The sequence below is a fragment of the Diabrotica undecimpunctata genome, chromosome 9, assembly GCF_040954645.1.
Source record: "Diabrotica undecimpunctata isolate CICGRU chromosome 9, icDiaUnde3, whole genome shotgun sequence".
Classification (NCBI taxonomy): Eukaryota; Metazoa; Arthropoda; class Insecta; order Coleoptera; family Chrysomelidae; genus Diabrotica; species Diabrotica undecimpunctata.
The window spans coordinates 9,116,053-9,134,682 of NC_092811.1; the positions used below are offsets into that span (position 1 = coordinate 9,116,053).

An 18,630-nucleotide genomic window follows, 5' to 3' on the forward strand; every position below is an offset into this window, starting at 1 on the left:
ATTACAGAGTCCAAATAGCATATCGTTGAATTGCCACCATCCAGACCCTGTAGTGAAGGCTGTCTTCTCTTTATTTACTGGGTCCATTTCTACCTGCCAGTATCCAGACTTCAAATCCCAAGTAGAAAACAATTTACTTCCAGCCAATGTGTCCAATGTGTCATCGATCCGAGGCAGACGATAACTATCTTTATTAGCAAACGGTAATCCACACAGAACCTCGTCGTTCCGTCTTTCTTCTTAACCAGGACGACCGGAGAGACCCATGGGCTCATAGAAGGTTCTATCACCCTGTCTTTCTTCATTACCATTATCAATTTTATGCTTAACAACGGTAGTTCTTCCCGTCTTTCCTCCTTTCGGTACGAAAATATCACGATACCGCCGAAGAAATTCCCTTAATTCATTTCCTTTTCTCCAGTACTCTATCTCCAGAAGAGTATACAGGAGAGAGGGTCTCCCTGGCCAACACGTTATTTGTTTTAAAAGGTTTAGACAATTCTTCCTGAATTCGCACTCCACATTTAACTTTTTCAAGAGTTAGTTTTGTTAAATTTGCCAACAAATTTGGTATTCCTAGCTCTTTCATTGCTTTGAAAATTTCTTTTCTATTCACAGAGTCGTAGGCTGCTTTTTAGTCTATAGATATGTGATGAATATCAATGCCATATTCCAAATTTCTTTTTTAAAATTTGTTTCAGTGTTGCAATCTGATGAATTTTTGATTACTACCTCTGAAACCAGCCTGGTATTTTCCTTCTTCTTCTTCAAGTGCCCTCTCCGCTACGGAGTTTAGCAATCATCATTGCTATTCGTATCTTTGAAGCTGTTGCTCTAAATAATTAGTTAGATGTGCACTGGAACCAGTCTCTTAAATATTTTCCTACTATCCGTTAATTAACTAAGAGTAATTCCTCTGTGTTTAGAGCATTCAAAGATATCTCCTTTTTTTTTGCATGGTGCAAAGTATTCCAATATTCCAATAATTGGGGAGCGATTTATGTGTCCATATTTCTTTTATAAGCTGCTGTAATGCCATTATGGTATCGTGGCCACATTCTTTATATTTCGATTTACACTCCGAAAATTCTGAATAAAGATTATATACGAATTTTGTTAAAAATAATGTATAACCGCCAAAGCTGTTGACGAGGTTATGTCATTTCCCAAAATTGAAAATTGACCTTTTTGGCAGCGGTGTTGTAGGCAACAGCCTATAAAATATGACGTTGTAGTTTTTTTGCGCTATGGAACTTCGAATTCTGATTATTCTAAGTCTTCTGCAGTATTAACCCAAATATTACTACCGTCCTTTTAAAAGGCAGTGTAAATTATGCGTAATTTAGGTTAGTACAGCTACCAACTGATAGATGGCTCTAGATGGAGTGTTTTCAAGAGCCAGCATTCGACAAGGTTTAACGATTTTAGTGCGCGCACATGCTGTAATTGTGAGGTTATCTGTGTAAATTGCCAGGTTTTGGACTACAAAATGGATGCTTATAATTGGAGGTAAGTCTAGAATTAAAAAAATGTTATTTCACGGCATTGGCATGTGGATTATTGTATAATAGGGACTTACGTACGTATATTCTTGGCTCGAATAGTTGTCACGTCGTTTCAAAGGCTCGCCGCTTGGGATTTCATTTTGTTCTTTTAAAAGGACGGTAGTAATTAGTACTACCAACGTGCGTATTGTTTCAGGAGGCCTCTCAAATTGCATGAGTTATTAGAAGAGCTTGATTCTGATGAAATCCCAGTCCCTCCAGATGGTTTGATCATATTTCCCCCAGAAAATGCCAATGATGATGTCACCGATTGCGACTCCGGCGATGAAGAACTAACTACAATAAATAATTTACCGGGTAGTCAGTTGAGAAACGATGTAGAACTTGTTTTTGACAACGCGACTGAATTACCACAAGATTCTGTGAATTCCAGCCTACCAGAAGAAGATTCGGATGATGACAATATACCATTGGCTTTGTTTCTTTCCAAGGAAAAGCTGCCCCATCAATTAGAGAAGAGAATATCTGCACACTGGATTCAAGGAGACTTGTATCAACACCCTGATTGTACTTACTGGAAAACTCAATTTGGACCGAAAATGACCCAGTCGCCGATGGAAATTTTCAATTTATTTTTTGATGATGAAGTCATCGATTTGGTTACCGAATACACTAGCATCTACGCAGGACAAAGAAATCTTTTGAACGACATTACTCAAAATGAGATTTGATGTTTTATAATCGTTCTTGTATTGAGTGGTTATGTGGTTGTGCCGAAAAGGTACATGTACTGGAAAAATCGTGACGATTCGCACAACGCAATGGTGGTAGCTGCTATATCTAGGGATAAATTTTCCCACATAATGAAAGTTTTGCATGTTTGCAATAACTTGTCATTAGATAAATTTGATAGATTTGCCAAGATGCGACCCCTGTTCGACGTAATAAACAAAAAATTTATACAATTTTCCCCTTTAGAACAACATCACAGCATAGATGAGGCAATGGTTCCGTATTTTGGTCGCCATCCCACAAAACAATTCATCAAGGGAAAACCAATCCGTTGGTGGTACAAAATGTGGGTAGGAGCCCTTCGTCTGGGATACATAGTTTGGTTTTCTCCTTACCAAGGTAATTCCACTACAATACCTGAACAATATAAAGTCCTTGGATTGGGTGCATCAGTAGTTCTATCCTATGCAGATAGATTGAATGAAGTATGGCCTCAAAGGCAATTCCATCTTATTTTTGATAATTATTTTACTTCTATTCATTTACTGTATGAGCTAAAACAAAGAGGCATATTTGGTACAGGCACTGTAAGGGCAAATCGCACCATGAAATGCCCTTTACCCTGTTCATATATTATGACAAAAACTGAACGTGGTAAATACGAGTATCGTCTTGATAAAAATACAGGAATAGTGGTTTGCCGCTGGCATGATAATAATATCGTTTCTATTGCTTCCAATTTTGTACCAGTAATGCCTTGCTTCTCTGTAAAGAGATTTTCACAAGCAGAGAAAAAACATATTCAAGTTCCTCAACCAAATATTGTTAGAATATACAATAACTTCATGGGTGGCGTTGATCGCAGTGACCAGAACATCAGTTTATATCGAGTGTCCATAAGAGGAAAGAAATGGTATTTTCCCCTTTTTGCTCATTGCGTTGATATGGCTATTCAAAATGCGTGGCAGATTCACAAAACTCAAGACGGTAAACTGGATCAACTTAAATTTAGAAGATCTATTGCAACTAATATTTTGGAAACTTTTAAAAAAGAAACAAAACGCGGACCTTCTAAGCGGAATTCGAATTCGGTAGCCAATTCAAGATATGACGGTATTAACCACTTGGTTCTTTATCAAGAAAAGCAATCGCGATGTGGATATTGTCACAAAAAAGTCCAGTTTTTGTGTGAAAAGTGCAAAATACCTTTACATCCAAAATTTTGTTTTAAATCCTTTCATTCTTTGTAAATTGATACTAATAAAATATATATAATATCTGGTACCGTATATTACTACCGTCCTTTTAAAAGGACATGTCACAACTTGACAGGTATCGTCATAAAAAAATATATGATTGTGTTTTTTGGTTCCATATGCTATAATTTCCATGAAAATTCGAAATTAATTCAAAATGTTAACAATAAAAGTTTCAGTAATATCTGGGTTAATATGCGCTATAAGTGTTTGTGTGTGTGAGAGAGTGTTTGTGTAAAAATACAAAAAAAATGATTATAGGTAGAAATAATTAACCAAATGCAAAAATATACCCTTTTAGCTGGAGAAAAAATCGAGTAAATCAAGCAGTTTAAATACATGGGTTGTCTGCTAAAAGTTAGTCGAAAACCTGAAACTGAAATAAAGAGCAGAGTAGAACAAGCCAGAAATTCTTTTGTGAAACTTCAAGGTTGGATTTTAACCTAAGATATATGATGTTAAAGTAGTCCGTTTTGCTTGTACGAAATGGAAACATGGATGTTAAAGGCCAGATCCATTGACGGACTTGAAGTTTTTGAAATGTGGTGCTTGCGCCAAATATTTAGAATATCATGGAAGGACAGAATCAGAAATTGAGGAAGTATTAGGAAGAGTAGGCCTCCAGGATAGGGAAACCTTTGAATATAATTAGATATATTAGATATATAATAGTAGTAGAAAAAAAGATATAAAGGAAGGAAGGTCTAGGCCATAAAAAGATGCCATGGCTACTTAATATTCGCCAATGGACCGAAATCCAGAGTTAGAAAATGCTTCGCAATGCTGCCAAAATAGAATAATAAATCCTGTCTATCTAAAATTTCACCTGACAAGATAATATACGGTGGATTCCTAAGAAGACGAAGAATAAAAGATATGTAAGGGACAGCTATTTAACAATAAAATGCCTATTTAACCAATACTCCTAAACTGAGCTAACATTTCTTAAAGCCAAATATTAATGCAATACATAATAACAACTGAATATTTCACTAGATACGACACTGTCCCCACTTTACAAATAAACAAACAAAACGGAAAGCCTGTTTTTTCGGAATTAATTCAAATTTTTCGCATCGCTAACACACAACGGTCTTGACCTGTTATAAAGTCGTTTCCAATAAAAAATTCCGATTTATTAGCAGACCCGTACCGTTTTATTACTGTAGATAATAGAAACACTGCTAAAGCCGATATTATCTTTAAATGAAACGTATATTTTTTTAAGGCGTTAGTTCTTGTTATTCCTTGCGAAGCGCAGTGGAAAGATGAAGTGGTGGATCGTCGGTTGTTTGGCGATTGCAGTTTTGGTGGGTACGACTTGGAGTCAACAGGAAAAAGTTGGAACGCCTTGTAGGTAAGTTATATATTTATAAATTCTAATTTATTTATTGTAATTTACAATATTTTCCTCAATAAATACGTAGAGGAAGTAGTAAATATATCATTAAAATAAGGGCTTTTAGTGAATCCATCAACTTTTCGCTGTAAATTGTTTGTGAGTCGTTTCATAGCCAGTCTTTTATTGCATCTTACCACTGGTTATTTAAAAAATTATGTTACTATAGAATGTTTAGCAAGATATCTAACAAGATCTCGGTATTTTTGTGCATTGAATTTTAAGACTTTTATTACAAATTACCAGCCTCTTCCCATATCAGTTGTCCCAACGTTAGATTGATAAGAAAATTAGATTTTAGAGAACAAAAATAAAAGCGCAGCATAAATTTTAGAAGTTTTAATGCATTGAACAACATTTTTAAATTTCCTAATTATAGAAAATATTTTATAACCTAATTAAAACTATGATTAAACAGAATAATAATAAATTAAAAAAACGCATAGAATGTGTAATATTAACAAAAAAAAATACTAGTTTACCACTGAGTTACATCCCCTTTATTTTTAATGACATCCACAATTCTTCGAGGTAAAGTTTTTACCAAGTTTTGACAAAATTTCAATGTAAACGAATCCCATATTTCTTGTAATTTTTCTTCAATTCGTTGACGGACCTGGCAGGATGTTTTCTCAAAGCTTTTTTCATTTCTAGTTCAGGAAATGAAGCTCGAAAAAAGTTAGAATCTCGCAATTTTTTCGTCCTGCATGGATTGAGTTGAAATTTTAACAGAAGGTAGGTGATAGCCCAAGGATCAAAATCTATATCGAACCGAAGTGCGCTGAAGGGTTTTAGGGGTGAAAACTACCCCTAATTGTCAAAAATTATAAAATAACATATTAAACCTGAATATGGGTAAGATTTGGTTTGAATTAGTTAAATAATGATTATTTTATACTTTTGAATAGAGTTCCATCATATTTTAACCCTTAAAAAGCAACCCTTGTTAGAGAATAATGTAAAAAAATTACTAATTCTAAAAAAATGATTGCGCCTTGGATCGATTTAGATAAAAATTTGGATTTAAGCTCAACTCACACTCTGTAGTTTATGTCATGCCGATGAACCCTGATTGTTCTTAGGGGTGAAAACTACCCCTAATTTTCAAAAATTGTAAAATAACATTACAAATCTTAAGATGAGTGAAATTTGGTTTGGATTAGTTAAATAGTGATTTTTTTATACTTTAAAATACAATTTCATAAATTTTCAACCCTTAAGAATCAATTGTTATGAGTGCTATAGGTGAAAACAATTTTTTGCCAAAATTTTGCAACTTTTCAACTTTTGAAAATTACCCTTTACAACATTGCAGTTTTTATAAACTAATTTAATAGATATAAATTGAAAAAAGTAGAATTACATACAAAAAAATTTATCAACATAAAAAGGCACCATATATTCTTATACATTTACATAAATAGTTGAAAATACTTACATTTATAGGTAAAACAATTATAATATTAATTTTATTCGTCATCAATTACATCTTCATCGTGATCTATGTCATCCTCATCTTCTTCAATTATTGGTGGACTATTATTGCACCCTTCACCTGAGCACCCAGAACAAGTAGAGTTACAGTATAAACCAACTTTTATGCACCCAGATGAAACGCCGCATCCTTTTTTGCATTGGCAAAAAATAATTTTCAAAAGTTCATCGGGTGCAGGTTGTTTGTTCATGCGTACGGGTAATAACAAACCATCTTTGGAACACCATCCCCAATCTGTTGCTCTGATATTTTCATTGCCAAGCCACTGTTGAATTTGGTAATAGCATCTTTTTGAATGCTCATCTAAGGCATCAACAGTGGGCAGAAGGGATGATAGCTTAACCGCACAGTTTTTCGTTGTAGCTTTGATGAACTGTTCGTACCGCATCTGCTCGAGAAAAGCTTCCAAATCTTTTATTTTTTTTAACTTGGTAAGCTGCGTGTCTTTAACAGTTCCGTACAATATTATTGCACAGTTTTTGCCAGCATCTAAAATATCTTTAAGCTTAGCAGTACTACTGTAAAAAATTTCGGCATGTTCCCTCATGTCCGGTCTTTTTTGAAGAATATCAAAAAATTTTTTTTTACCTTTATTGTAAAAAGCAGATACAGTATCACACCCAGTAAAATCATGGGAAAAAGCTATTAATTTTGAACTATCTGGGTACCCTATTTCAAAACTTTTAGATGAATATAATGTAGAAGAAGAATTTTGTTTCCCAAGTTTGAGAAAATAAATATCTTTCTCTATTTTTTCTAAATTAGCTCTGGCTGTTAAGATAACAAGGATGTCGATATCTTCTGCTACAATGATTTTTTGTAAATCTGACCTATCCTGAATAGCCAATTCAACGACTAGCCCGTCAACTTCACCTTCACTTTGATGGCATTGAATAGATTGATTCTTGAATTCCGCTATAAGTAGTTGTAAAAAATTAATTGGTTTTTTTAACGTATTTCCTTCATTTTTAACGATAGAGTGTTTCTTCAAAAACGGTTTTGTAGAGGTTTTAAGAGCTACAAGGATCTGTGGATTAAATCTTTTTGGAACCCTTGGTTTTTAAATGGGGTGAGTTTAAAGGGCTCGAAAAAGATGGTGCTTGATCGTAAATCGATGCTTTAATCGGCTATATCTCGCCAAATACTCATTGTACAACAAATCTAAATAAAGGAAAATTTTAGTCATTAAAAAAGCTACAATTTAGTACATTTTTCTTTTTTTCATATATTCAGTATTTTCGGGGATATTTAAAAAAAGAAGGGTGAAAAATATGATATTGTAAATCGTTTCTCGCTTTAAGCTCTACTTTTTCTAAAACTAAGCATTTTAAATGGGTCAAACTTCTTGGACGTATTAACAATACATGTACAAAGAGAATTGCAGAAGGGTGAAGATCGATTTTAATTTTGGGGCTAGGTAGGGGGTTGTTTTCATCTATTTTTTCGTAAAAAATGAGGTATTGACCTTATTTTCATCATAACTCACTCAATTTTTGAGCTAGAGTCTTTTTTTTATATAATAGGTCTATTTATGCTCTTTAAAAAAGGTTCTATGAGTTTTCTTTCAAAAATGCATTATTTTTCCGATATTTGACTTTGAATCTTTCAAATTTGGCATTTGAAGAAAACCGCTGAACATTGATAGGCCGTATTTCGGTTCCTATTATATCGCAAAAACATTTTAAAAAATAAATTGTATTTGTCTTTTTAAAAGCTACAAATTTGTTCTCTACAATTTTTTTGATAAAATGCACCATTTTCGAGTTATTTGCGAAAAATCTATTAAAAACGTCGATTTTTTCGTCTAAAAGTTGTTACTTTCAATCGCGAATAACTTGAAAAATATCAGTTTTAAAAAAAAATGTATAGAAAATTTTTTGTTTAGAATCACTTTTTTAATCGAAACCTGTGGTTAAAACGTAAAAAAAATTTTCACTCCCGAGATGGGCTGGCAACCACCCCCAAGGCTTTGGCGCACTTTGGTTCGATATAGATTTTGATCCTTAGGCTATTACCTACCTTCTGTTAAAATTTCAAGTCAATCCGCGCAGGACGAAAAAATTTCGAGGTGAAATGCTTCATTTCCTGGACTATTCGCGCCACAGGGTCTCTATCGGGGACAAGTCCGGACTATTAAACACCCATTCCAGAAGTGATATGCCACAGTTTTCAATCCATTTTAAACTGTTGGAAGACAAAATCTTCCGCTGGTGTTAAACGGTGTTCCATAATCGGTAAAATTGATTCTTCTAAAACATTCAAGTATTTGTCCCTATTTACAATTCCATCGATAAAATGTAACTTTTTCACACCTTTATACGATATGCTGCTCCAGATTATGACAGATGTAGGAAATTTGACTTTTCTCTTCAGACAGTCGGGATGGCAAGCTTCATTTTTCGTGCGAATGACGCGACTCCTACTGTCTCCAACACACACTTCAGATCTGGACTCATCACCCCATTGTATTGAATCCCATTACGACTGAGTCCAGTCTTTATGCTCTTTTGACCATTTTAGTCTATTTTTCTTTTGTTGTAATGTTAAAAGTGGCTTTTCCTTAGCCTTAAATAAAATGAAATTTTTTAAAAACAATTCGTACTAATTTTTTCAACTATAAAACTTTTTGTAAGTACCAAATTCTAATTTGTGGGCCTCTTGGTGATATATTGATCTAGAAACCAATCCAATAACGTCACTCCGTAAAACACTTAACTCCATGTAGTTCGCTCATCGATTTTTCACTATAATGCGTCTTAATGTCCTTCGATTTGCTTCAGTTATTTTACTTTTTCTTACATTTCTAGGTTTTGTGACGAACGAACCTCTAGTTTTGTATCTTCTGACTATATTTCTTACACTATAGCGTAACAATTGCAACATATTCGCGATTTCGGAATTGGATTTTCTGGAATTAAAAAAATCTAATAATGATTGAACAAATTTTCTCATCGATAGCTTTACCTCAACCAATTCTACAATCCACAAACCGCAAAAAGCTTTACAATACTGCAAAATACATTTGACATTAACTGACAATATTATTGTCATTGATGTCATTTTTCCATAGCTACCTCTGGATTTAACGTAATTTTGAAAAAATTAACGTATGCTGGTATAAGTAAATGTATAGCCAGGGTTTAGTGAATTTTTTTTTATTGTTGAAAATAAATAAAAAACCATAAGGGTAATGTTTTTAATAGTTATTAATAAAAATGATATATTAATTAATAATGGGAACTTATAAAAACATGCAGAGTATTTAATCGACTTAAACTGCAAATTGCATAGGTGGGCCAACTGATAAGTGTTTACATTATTGTGTAAAATGTGATCATCCGTTGGTGATCAGCAAATGTTCGTAGAATAATTAGGCCAGTAAAGGTAAAAAAACCTAAAAAAATCTTATATCGCCTATCTTCACGGATAATTCTCGATTTTAAGGAGCGGATAGGAGCGATAATTTTTGCTTTTTCGAAATCTATTTTGTCATCTATCTGAATATGATGTTGGGCTAGTGCTGAAGTAATTTGAAATGTTTTACAGATATAGAATGTTCGTAAATACACTTATGGATTCGTTGGTTTGTCTGTCCTACGTATGTACGTGGGCAACTGGAACAAGGTATCTCGTAGACACCATGGTCTTTATTGGGGATTTGGTATTTTACTGATCTGAAGAGATTGAACAACTTGGAGTGACTAGTGAAGATGGTTTTGATGTTTAGAGTGTTAAGAGTTTTACTCATCTTGTCAGTGACACCTTTGATAAAAGGTATAAAGATTCTGGGTTGACCATGCGGCAATGTTTTGTTTTTGGATAGAATGGGGTTTACAAAATTCATCTTCATTCCTTCGTATTTTTTATTTTTGTTCTCTATTTAGGTATCTTTAATCTGTTAATATCTTCTTTGGCTTTACAGTTTATTACCAATGGGAATTATTTGCTGTCCACAAACTGTCTGATGGTACTACTCAATTTGTAGTGAAAGTGACTTCGTCGGTTAACAACATTTTTTTTTAGAAAATTGGTTCCCTCTGCTTCTTTGTATCGGGTAATTTTTTAAATTAGTTTTGATGATGCTGAAGCATGTTCATAATTTCTTTAAATTATTCCCTTTAATAAACTATTTTCACGCCGCCCATGCCTGCATATCTTCGTTTTGTTACGCCTTTTTTTAACAAAGAAATAACTTCGCCAAATGTTTCTTCTTCTTTTTATCTTGTTTTGCTACATAAAAATCTTTCCTAATAACAAAGGAAAAAGGACCTATTGTGAAATCTCCGAGCTACCTTCTCAGAAAATCAGAAGAGTTGTTTTTCGTAGAAACTTTACTTTCTATTGGTAAACGCTACGAAAATGAACCCCAATATCTCGGATATTTAATGTCAATTTCGCGTGGCATCCTTCAGCCAATATCCCTTCCCTATTTTCAACCTTCGCTTGTCTAAGCCCTTCTAAATTCACAATCCGATATTCATTTCCAAGTTGGTTCCTGTGGCAAGCGGTCTTATCTTCGACAATCGGCGGTAAGTGGATTTTCAATTCACCCTTATTTATCTTTACACAGTGAGTCCTATATTAAATATTTTCTCTTTTGTCCAACAGACGTGTTCCACTTCGAAGGAACGAGGTCACTTCTGTTTGCCGATTAACCATTAGCCATTAACCATTAGCCATTAACCATTAGCCATTAGCCATTATTTAATATTCACTATTCATTGTGCATTATTCATCATTCATCTCTACTACCGATTATTACCTGTGCTATTCCTGTTTGGCTGTTTATCTTCTCGTCTGCCGAAATCAAACCCGAGGAATTACGGTTTGAAAACCGTAATTCGTTGCTGTAGCTACCTGTTGCCGAGGACCAAGTGTCAAGTGACTTTATTGAAGGCCTAACGCCACTATCTGTATCCACCTGTGGCATATTAATTGTGAGTAGTAAATTTTATTGACTAAAGCTCAACTTTGATACCTAAACCGTAAGAATTTGATTTATAACGTTTAGTTTAGTGACCTTGCTGTTTATGGTTAAACGGAACGAACTATTATGAGTTTGAACCTACGATATAATATATGTATAAATTACGGACCATTTCTTTTATATTAATGTAGGGTATATTTATGTTAAATTTCATATATAGATTTGAGGTGATCACATTCAATAAAAAAATTTTTTGGTAAACGTTTAAGTGTTCTCAAGGCATAATAATAATTTGTTTGACGAATATTGACTATTATAATGTCCCTTGCTTTCTTCTATTCTTGAGAATACTACGTTATGCAGAATTACTTTCCCAAAAAAAATATTTTTTGTTTTTATTCGATTATAAATTAATCAATCACTTATCTCGTGTCATCTAACTGTGCCGTAAAGATTGTTATAGTGTATTTTTTTTTTATATACCTCAATATAATTTTGTTGACGAACCTTTTGCTTTTTATTTTTATTGTTATGATATAATATATATTATTGTGCATGGTGTATCTCTTTCAGGCATTTTTACTGATTTATGTTATTTGTTTTATCGTATAATTAGTGTATCTGTGTCGAAATATTGAGTGTGTACCGCACGATCAAGATACCTTTTCTCTCACGGTTTATTTTATTCTCGCGTATCTTAACTGTATCGTATCTTTCTCATTATCGTATTCTCTATGCCTTAAGGTTTCCCTGTTCCTCTAAAAATAGGGTGGTGCCCAAATAACTTTTCTTCTCTTATCTCTTATCTTCTCTTCTAACTTCTTGTCTTTGTGTCGTAAGTACTTCCTTAATTGATCCGTGATATTTGAGCTGTAACAAGAACCCCGACCAAGATACCTCTACCAGACTGAAGCCCGAGCCTAGTACCGTTCTTTGTGTAACCTTCAATCGATCATCAAGAGGGTACACAGAAAAGAATGGCGCCCAATGTGGTAGCTAACAGCAAGAAAATATCGTCCAATGTGGTAGCTAAATGGTAAAAAATAGCACCGCAACGCAGTCTTCAAATATAAGTATCTTCTCTTCTCTCGACTATTTTTTATCTAAACGAGTTTAAAAATGGATTCTTCTGTTATCTCTTATCTCAAGGTAAATCAGATCGATTACGAACTGAAAATCAGAGGTATTAAGTCAAATAGAACTCTTTCCGAAAAAAAATCTATCCTTAAGAAAGCCCTTCAGAAAGCCACTCCGATTATCGATCTAACGGAAAATCCCCTTATCTTTGAAGATGAATCAAGCCAGATCGAAACTATCTTTTCCGAAGTCGAAAATCTTATTTCTGAATTTGAAGGAAACCCTAGTGATTCTGTCTACAAAAGAACAAAGGCCCATTTATTGCATCTTTCCCTAAGACTACAACGTCTAACCCCAGATCCACAGAAACCTGTGGAATCGAATTTTAAAGACGAAGCTATCTCTACCTGCCTTCTGTTAGAAGCAAACCTAGATGATAAAATAATCACTACCGACTCGAATCCTGCATATATACCTTTAACTTCACAAGCTCCTATGCCAGCCATTAACCCTATCGTCCATGTTAATACTCCTGTCAATGTAGGTGATTGGAATATTAAATTTTCCGGTGATCCTAAGCATCTATTTAGTGTCTTGGAAAAAATTCAAAATCTTGCTGAATCGCGTGATATTCCCGATGCGATACTTTTCCGATCTGCCGTGGAATTTTTTTCAGGTAACGCAGCTAAATGGTTTAGCAGCGTTAAATCTAAACTTACCTCTTGGCCACAACTGGTCGAATTACTTAAATTCACATTCCTTCCGCATGGCTATGAAGACGAACTGTGGGATCAGATCAAAAGCCGTAAGCAAAGAAAAAATGAACCTTTCGTTCTGTATCAAGCAGACATACTTAATTTAATAAAGAGATTACCGAGACAGCCCTCCGAAAAAACCATAATCTCTTATATTCGTTCAAATCTCCTACCGGAATATTCTACTATGATAGCCACTAGTACGGTGGATACCGTAGACCAATTATCTTCTCTCATTAATACCGTCGAAATAAATGCTGCCTCAGTTTTCAAACGTGACCCTCCTTCTATTTCTAGCGTAGAAAACCAAAGGGATGCCCAGAGAAACCCTCCGAGACATTTTCAGTCTAGAAACAATTCTTCTAGTAATACCTTTCCCACGAACCGTTCTTCAGGCAAGAATTACGTACCTCCCTTAACTTCTAAGCCAAACTCTTCCACTGCGTGTTGGAATTGCCAAGGCAAAGGACACAGTCACCGTGAATGTCGTCGTCCGAGGAAAATATTTTGTTATCGATGTGGAAAATCTCAAGTTACCTTCCCACAATGTACAAATTGTAATCCTCCAAAAAACTAACGTACGGAATAAATACTATCGGCTATTCTATTCCCAGACATCCCAAAAAGTCCGATATCTCCCGATCCTCCAGTTATTCTTCAAATAGAATTCAGAATAGAAACTCCTACCGCTTTACCGAAAATGAGTGGAAAAATTACCTTACGGAAGTTAGAAACTTCTATCGTCTTCCTTCTCATAATAAAGTCTGTCCCCTTGTGATCTCTAAAAAGACTGATAAAAGACCCTACATATCTGTAAATATCTACAATCAAGATTTTACTGTACTATTGGATACCGGTTGTTCCATTACGTGTGCCGGACAACAAGGTCTCGCTTTTCTTAATCAAAATAAAATTCCAATAAATAAATCCGTTAACTCGACAGTTTCTCTAGCAGACGGTTCCAATAAAAAAGTAACTGGTCTCATAGATTTACCTATTCTTGCCGATAATGTCTTTAGAGTAATTCAATGCCTTGTAGTGCCTTCTTTACCGTGTTCTTTTATCCTTGGAAGTAATTTTGCTGAACAATTTTGTCTCTCAATTGATTTTAATACCAACCAATGGAATACTAAGTCCGACAAACCAAATCATCCTTTTTCTATGGCCAATCCAGAAGCTATCTTCCCGCATCTTTGTTCGTTAGAATCTCTTAGTCCAGCCGACCGTACCTTAGCGAACAAAATTATTAATAACTTTAACGAAGTTAGTAGCGCTGAAGGTATAGGCCGCACAAATAAAATTCAAATGACAATAGATACAGGCGACTCAAAACCATTCAAGCGACGTCCTTTCCCTATGTCTCCATATATGTCGAATATCTTAAATAAAGAACTAGACTCAATGCTCCAGCTAGGTGTGATAGAACCCAGTTGTAGTTCTTGGTGTTCACCCGTTTTGTTGGTTAGGAAGAAAAATGACGAATTTCGTTTTTGTTTTGATGGTCGTACTTTAAACGATGTCACTAAACATGACACCTACCCGCTTCCAAATATCGATAGGATCCTCTCTCTTTTACGAGGTGCAAAATTTATCTCGTCTATTGATCTTAAGAAAGCTTTCTGGCAAATCCCCTTGGAAAAATCATCTCGTGAAAAAACTGCTTTCGCCGTAGTAGGTCGAGGGTTATTCCAATTTACCGTTATGCCTTTCGGTTTGTGTAATTCAGCACAAACACAACAACGTCTAGTAGATGCAATTTTCGGACCTGAATTCGAACCCTTTATTTTTTGTTATCTTGACGATATAATAGTATGTTCCCCTACCTTTGAAGAACATATCTCTCTTCTTTCTAAAGTTAAAGAAAAGCTAAAGGACGCAAATCTTACCATTAACGTAGATAAATGCGAGTTCTTCAAAACTTCCCTTAAGTTTCTCGGTTATATCGTTGGTGATAATTCTCTTCGGTCGGACCCCGAAAAAATATCTGCTATGATAACCTATCCCAGACCTACAAACACTACCGAAATTAAACGCTTCATTGGACTTTGCTCTTGGTACCGCCGTTTTATTAAAAATTTCTCTACCCTTGTCCCTCCAATAAACGATCTCCTAAAAGGTAAAGGAAAAGAAAAGAAACAAACCATTACTTGGAATCCTGAAGCTGAAAAGTCTTTTATCTTAATCAAGCAAGCCTTAGTATCTGCCCCCGTACTGGTTCAACCAGATTTTTCGAAACCCTTCGTCGTTCAAGCCGACGCCAGTGATACTGGAGTTGGAGCTGTTTTGACGCAAAAATTAGATGATAGCGAACAAGTTATATGTTACGCTAGTCGATCTCTGACTAAAGCCGAGCGAAATTTCTCTGTCACAGAACGTGAGTGCCTTGCCGTCCTTTTCGCCATTGAAAAATTTCGTCCGTACGTTGAAGGAACCAAGTTCACCGTCATCACTGACCACTATTCCCTTCTCTGGTTGACTACCCTCAAAAATCCCTCTGGTCGTCTTTGTCGTTGGGCCATGCGCCTAAAACAACATAACTTTACTCTTGTTCACCGAAAGGGATCCTGCCATAAAGTACCGGATGCACTCAGTAGAATGCACGAACAAGTCCCTCTGGACGAAACTCCTGTAAGTCCCGAATTAGCTTCTCTCGATGTCGATCTAAATAGAATCGAGCCCTGGTACGATAACTTACGGTCAAAAATTATCGCTAATCCAGATAACTTCCCCCAATGGAAAGTAGAAAATGAATATGTTTATAAGTATGTACCTACCTGTCTACCTTTTAAATCTAACGAAATAGAATGGAAAATTTTAGTACCTTCTCCCCAGAAACACGACGTTCTCAAATCCTGTCATGAACCTCCTACTTGTAGCCATTTAGGCTATTTTAAAACTTTATCCCGGGTCAAAGAGAGATTTTACTGGCCGAAGATGAGGAGAGACATCCTCAAATACGTTCGTTCTTGCCAAGTCTGTGGAGCACAGAAAGCTCCAAATGTTCCTCAAATGGGTTTAATGGGAAATCAGAAGAAAGCCGAGTTCCCGTGGCAAATAATTGCTATTGATTTTATCGGTCCCCTCACGCGCAGTAAAAAAGGTTTCTCTTGGTTACTCGTCGTGACTGACTGGTTCTCTAAATATACGTTAATACAACCCCTACGCAAAGCTACCGCTCAGAATGTCGCTAACTTCCTAGAAAATAATGTTTTCTTAACTTTCGGTGTTCCCCAACACATCATATGCGACAATGCCTCTAATTTTAATAGCAAAATTCTTAAGAATCTTTGTCATGAATACAGAGTTCAAAAAATCTGGTTCACTGCCGTTTATTCCCCCCAATGCAACTTCGTAGAAAGAAGTAATCGTACCATTTGTACCGCTATTCGCAGCTATATTACCGAACATTCCGAATGGGATAGAGAAATTTTTAAAATTCAACAAGCTATTAATACCGCCCGCCATGAAGTTACTCAACACTCCCCAGCTTTTCTGAATTTTGCCCGCAACGTTCCCTTATTAGGAGATTATTATAATCGTCCCTATGACCAGCTCCAAAATATCGAATTCTCTCCCGGTAACAGAGACGAATATGCCTCTGAAATAACTGGACTGTCAACTGTCTTCAAGGAAGTCCAAACCCACCTATCTAAAGCCTATGAAAGAAATGCCAAATACTATAATCTCCGCAAACGAGATGTTCAATTTTCTGTTGGTGATACCGTGTGGCGCAAAAATATTGTTCTTAGTAGTGCTCCAAAACGTTTCATGTCTAAGCTTGCTCCCAAGTATGTCAAGGGTACAATATCTAAAAAATTCTCTCGTCTGGTGTATCAAATAAAAAACGAAGATGGTACTAATGCTGGACGCTGGCATATAAAAGATTTAAAGCTGTGTTATAGTGACTCTTTTGATTCCGAAGTCTCAGAAAATGAGCAAGAATAACTATTTACCATGCTAGAAATATATATATTATACCTTTTGTAACTGTCGTCTAACGCCCACATCTAACTTTATTGACTAGGAACTTTTACCTCCCATATCTATATATGTTATAATACGTCTGTAGTAAAAACGGTTATTTTACTATTTCCTACTATTTCTTATCTGACACTCATACATACATTGTTGTAACAAGATTCGTGAAAACACCTCTCATGTCTTTCTACCGATGTATCTTACCTGTCCATGTAAATTGTAAATTGATGTTTGTTGAGACCCCTATAATTCATGGTTAGTCTTAATTGCTTTGATTTCTACTTATCTATGTCTTTATTTTTACTTTCGACGTCATGCGATTTACCTTAAATTTTTCGTCCTATCTTATAACACACCTTACCTCATTGCGTTGATAAAATAATCGTTATATAGGCTGTGCTGTAGTCCTTACAAGCGAAGAAATCTTATCGTGTTACCTTTATTTAAAAATTTTTACCTTATCTTCAAATAAAAATGTAAGGATATCTTACCTGTTGGAAATATACCTTACCTTCCAACGAAAAATTTACCTTACCTTCAAATGAAAATTGAAGGGTACCTTATCTGTTGAAAATATACCTTATCTTCCAACAAAAATTGGAAAAGATTTACCTTACCTTCAAATGAAAATTGAAGGGTACCTTATCTGTTAGAAACACACCTTACCTTCCAAAGAAAATTGGAAACATATCGTATCTTGAATAAAACTACCTTGACTCCAAATGGAATAATTAAGGACTACCTTATTTAAGAAAACCTAAGATTTTCTTGCCTTTACCTTCTAAAAAGTACAATTGCCTTATACCTTATCTTTACTGATACCGTGTTTCTAACAAGACTTCCCCTAAATCCCTAAACACACTGTCCGGCTGTGACATCTCTGTCGTGTTTAGAATTCCCAAATCGTGTAGTACTCTCTTTCCTACTTGGTTTAACTTTTGATGTGAGACCCAACATAGAAATAACATCTTCTCTACCCCTTTTCGTCATAGAGATCAGCATCTGCCAGAGATACTAGGCACTGAGGAAGGCTAGGACTGATGTTAGCGGACGTTCGCCAGTTAACTCGCCGAAAATAGTATCTGGATCCTAGTTTCTATTGACCATCTGTGGTAAGAATTCAGTCGTTCTTCAACCGGAATGAGGCCAATTAAATGACTCTCTTAGTGTTAATTTTGGTGCCTAAGAGGTTAGTCCCATCAATACCAGAATAAATACCCTATGTGCACCTGAAAAATTATGTACCATATGTACCCCCTGCTCCTAAACCTCGGTTTTTGCAACCACATTACTGAAATATAATTTTTAACTCTATTAAATCTCAATCTCTTGTTAATACTGCATAGACTTTTGATAATCATTAAGAGATACTAAGTACGCAAATCCTCATTACAATTCTCCTTGTTAGTTACAAACTCCCTACCTACCTAACCAAAACTTAACATTAGTCTTATTACCTTTATGCCGGGTTACGAAAAACGTTGGCATATTAATCGTCTATTATTA

At 35.2% G+C, this 18,630-nt stretch overlaps 1 protein-coding gene across 2 annotated transcripts in view; it reads left to right on the plus strand.

Moving 5' to 3' along the window:
* LOC140449489 (sphingomyelin phosphodiesterase-like) overlaps positions 1 to 18,630 on the plus strand; it is an 81,938-nt gene that overhangs the window by 8,721 nt on the left and 54,587 nt on the right. Inside the window, exon 2 of one of the 2 annotated variants that reach the window (XM_072542676.1) lies at positions 4,722 to 4,850. The exons of the other annotated variant lie outside the window; for it this stretch is intronic. Coding sequence (XP_072398777.1) covers positions 4,762 to 4,850 — 89 coding nt within the window. The 5' untranslated portion in view covers positions 4,722 to 4,761. The remainder of the gene's footprint in view (positions 1 to 4,721; positions 4,851 to 18,630) is intronic. 2 annotated transcript variants of the gene reach the window in all.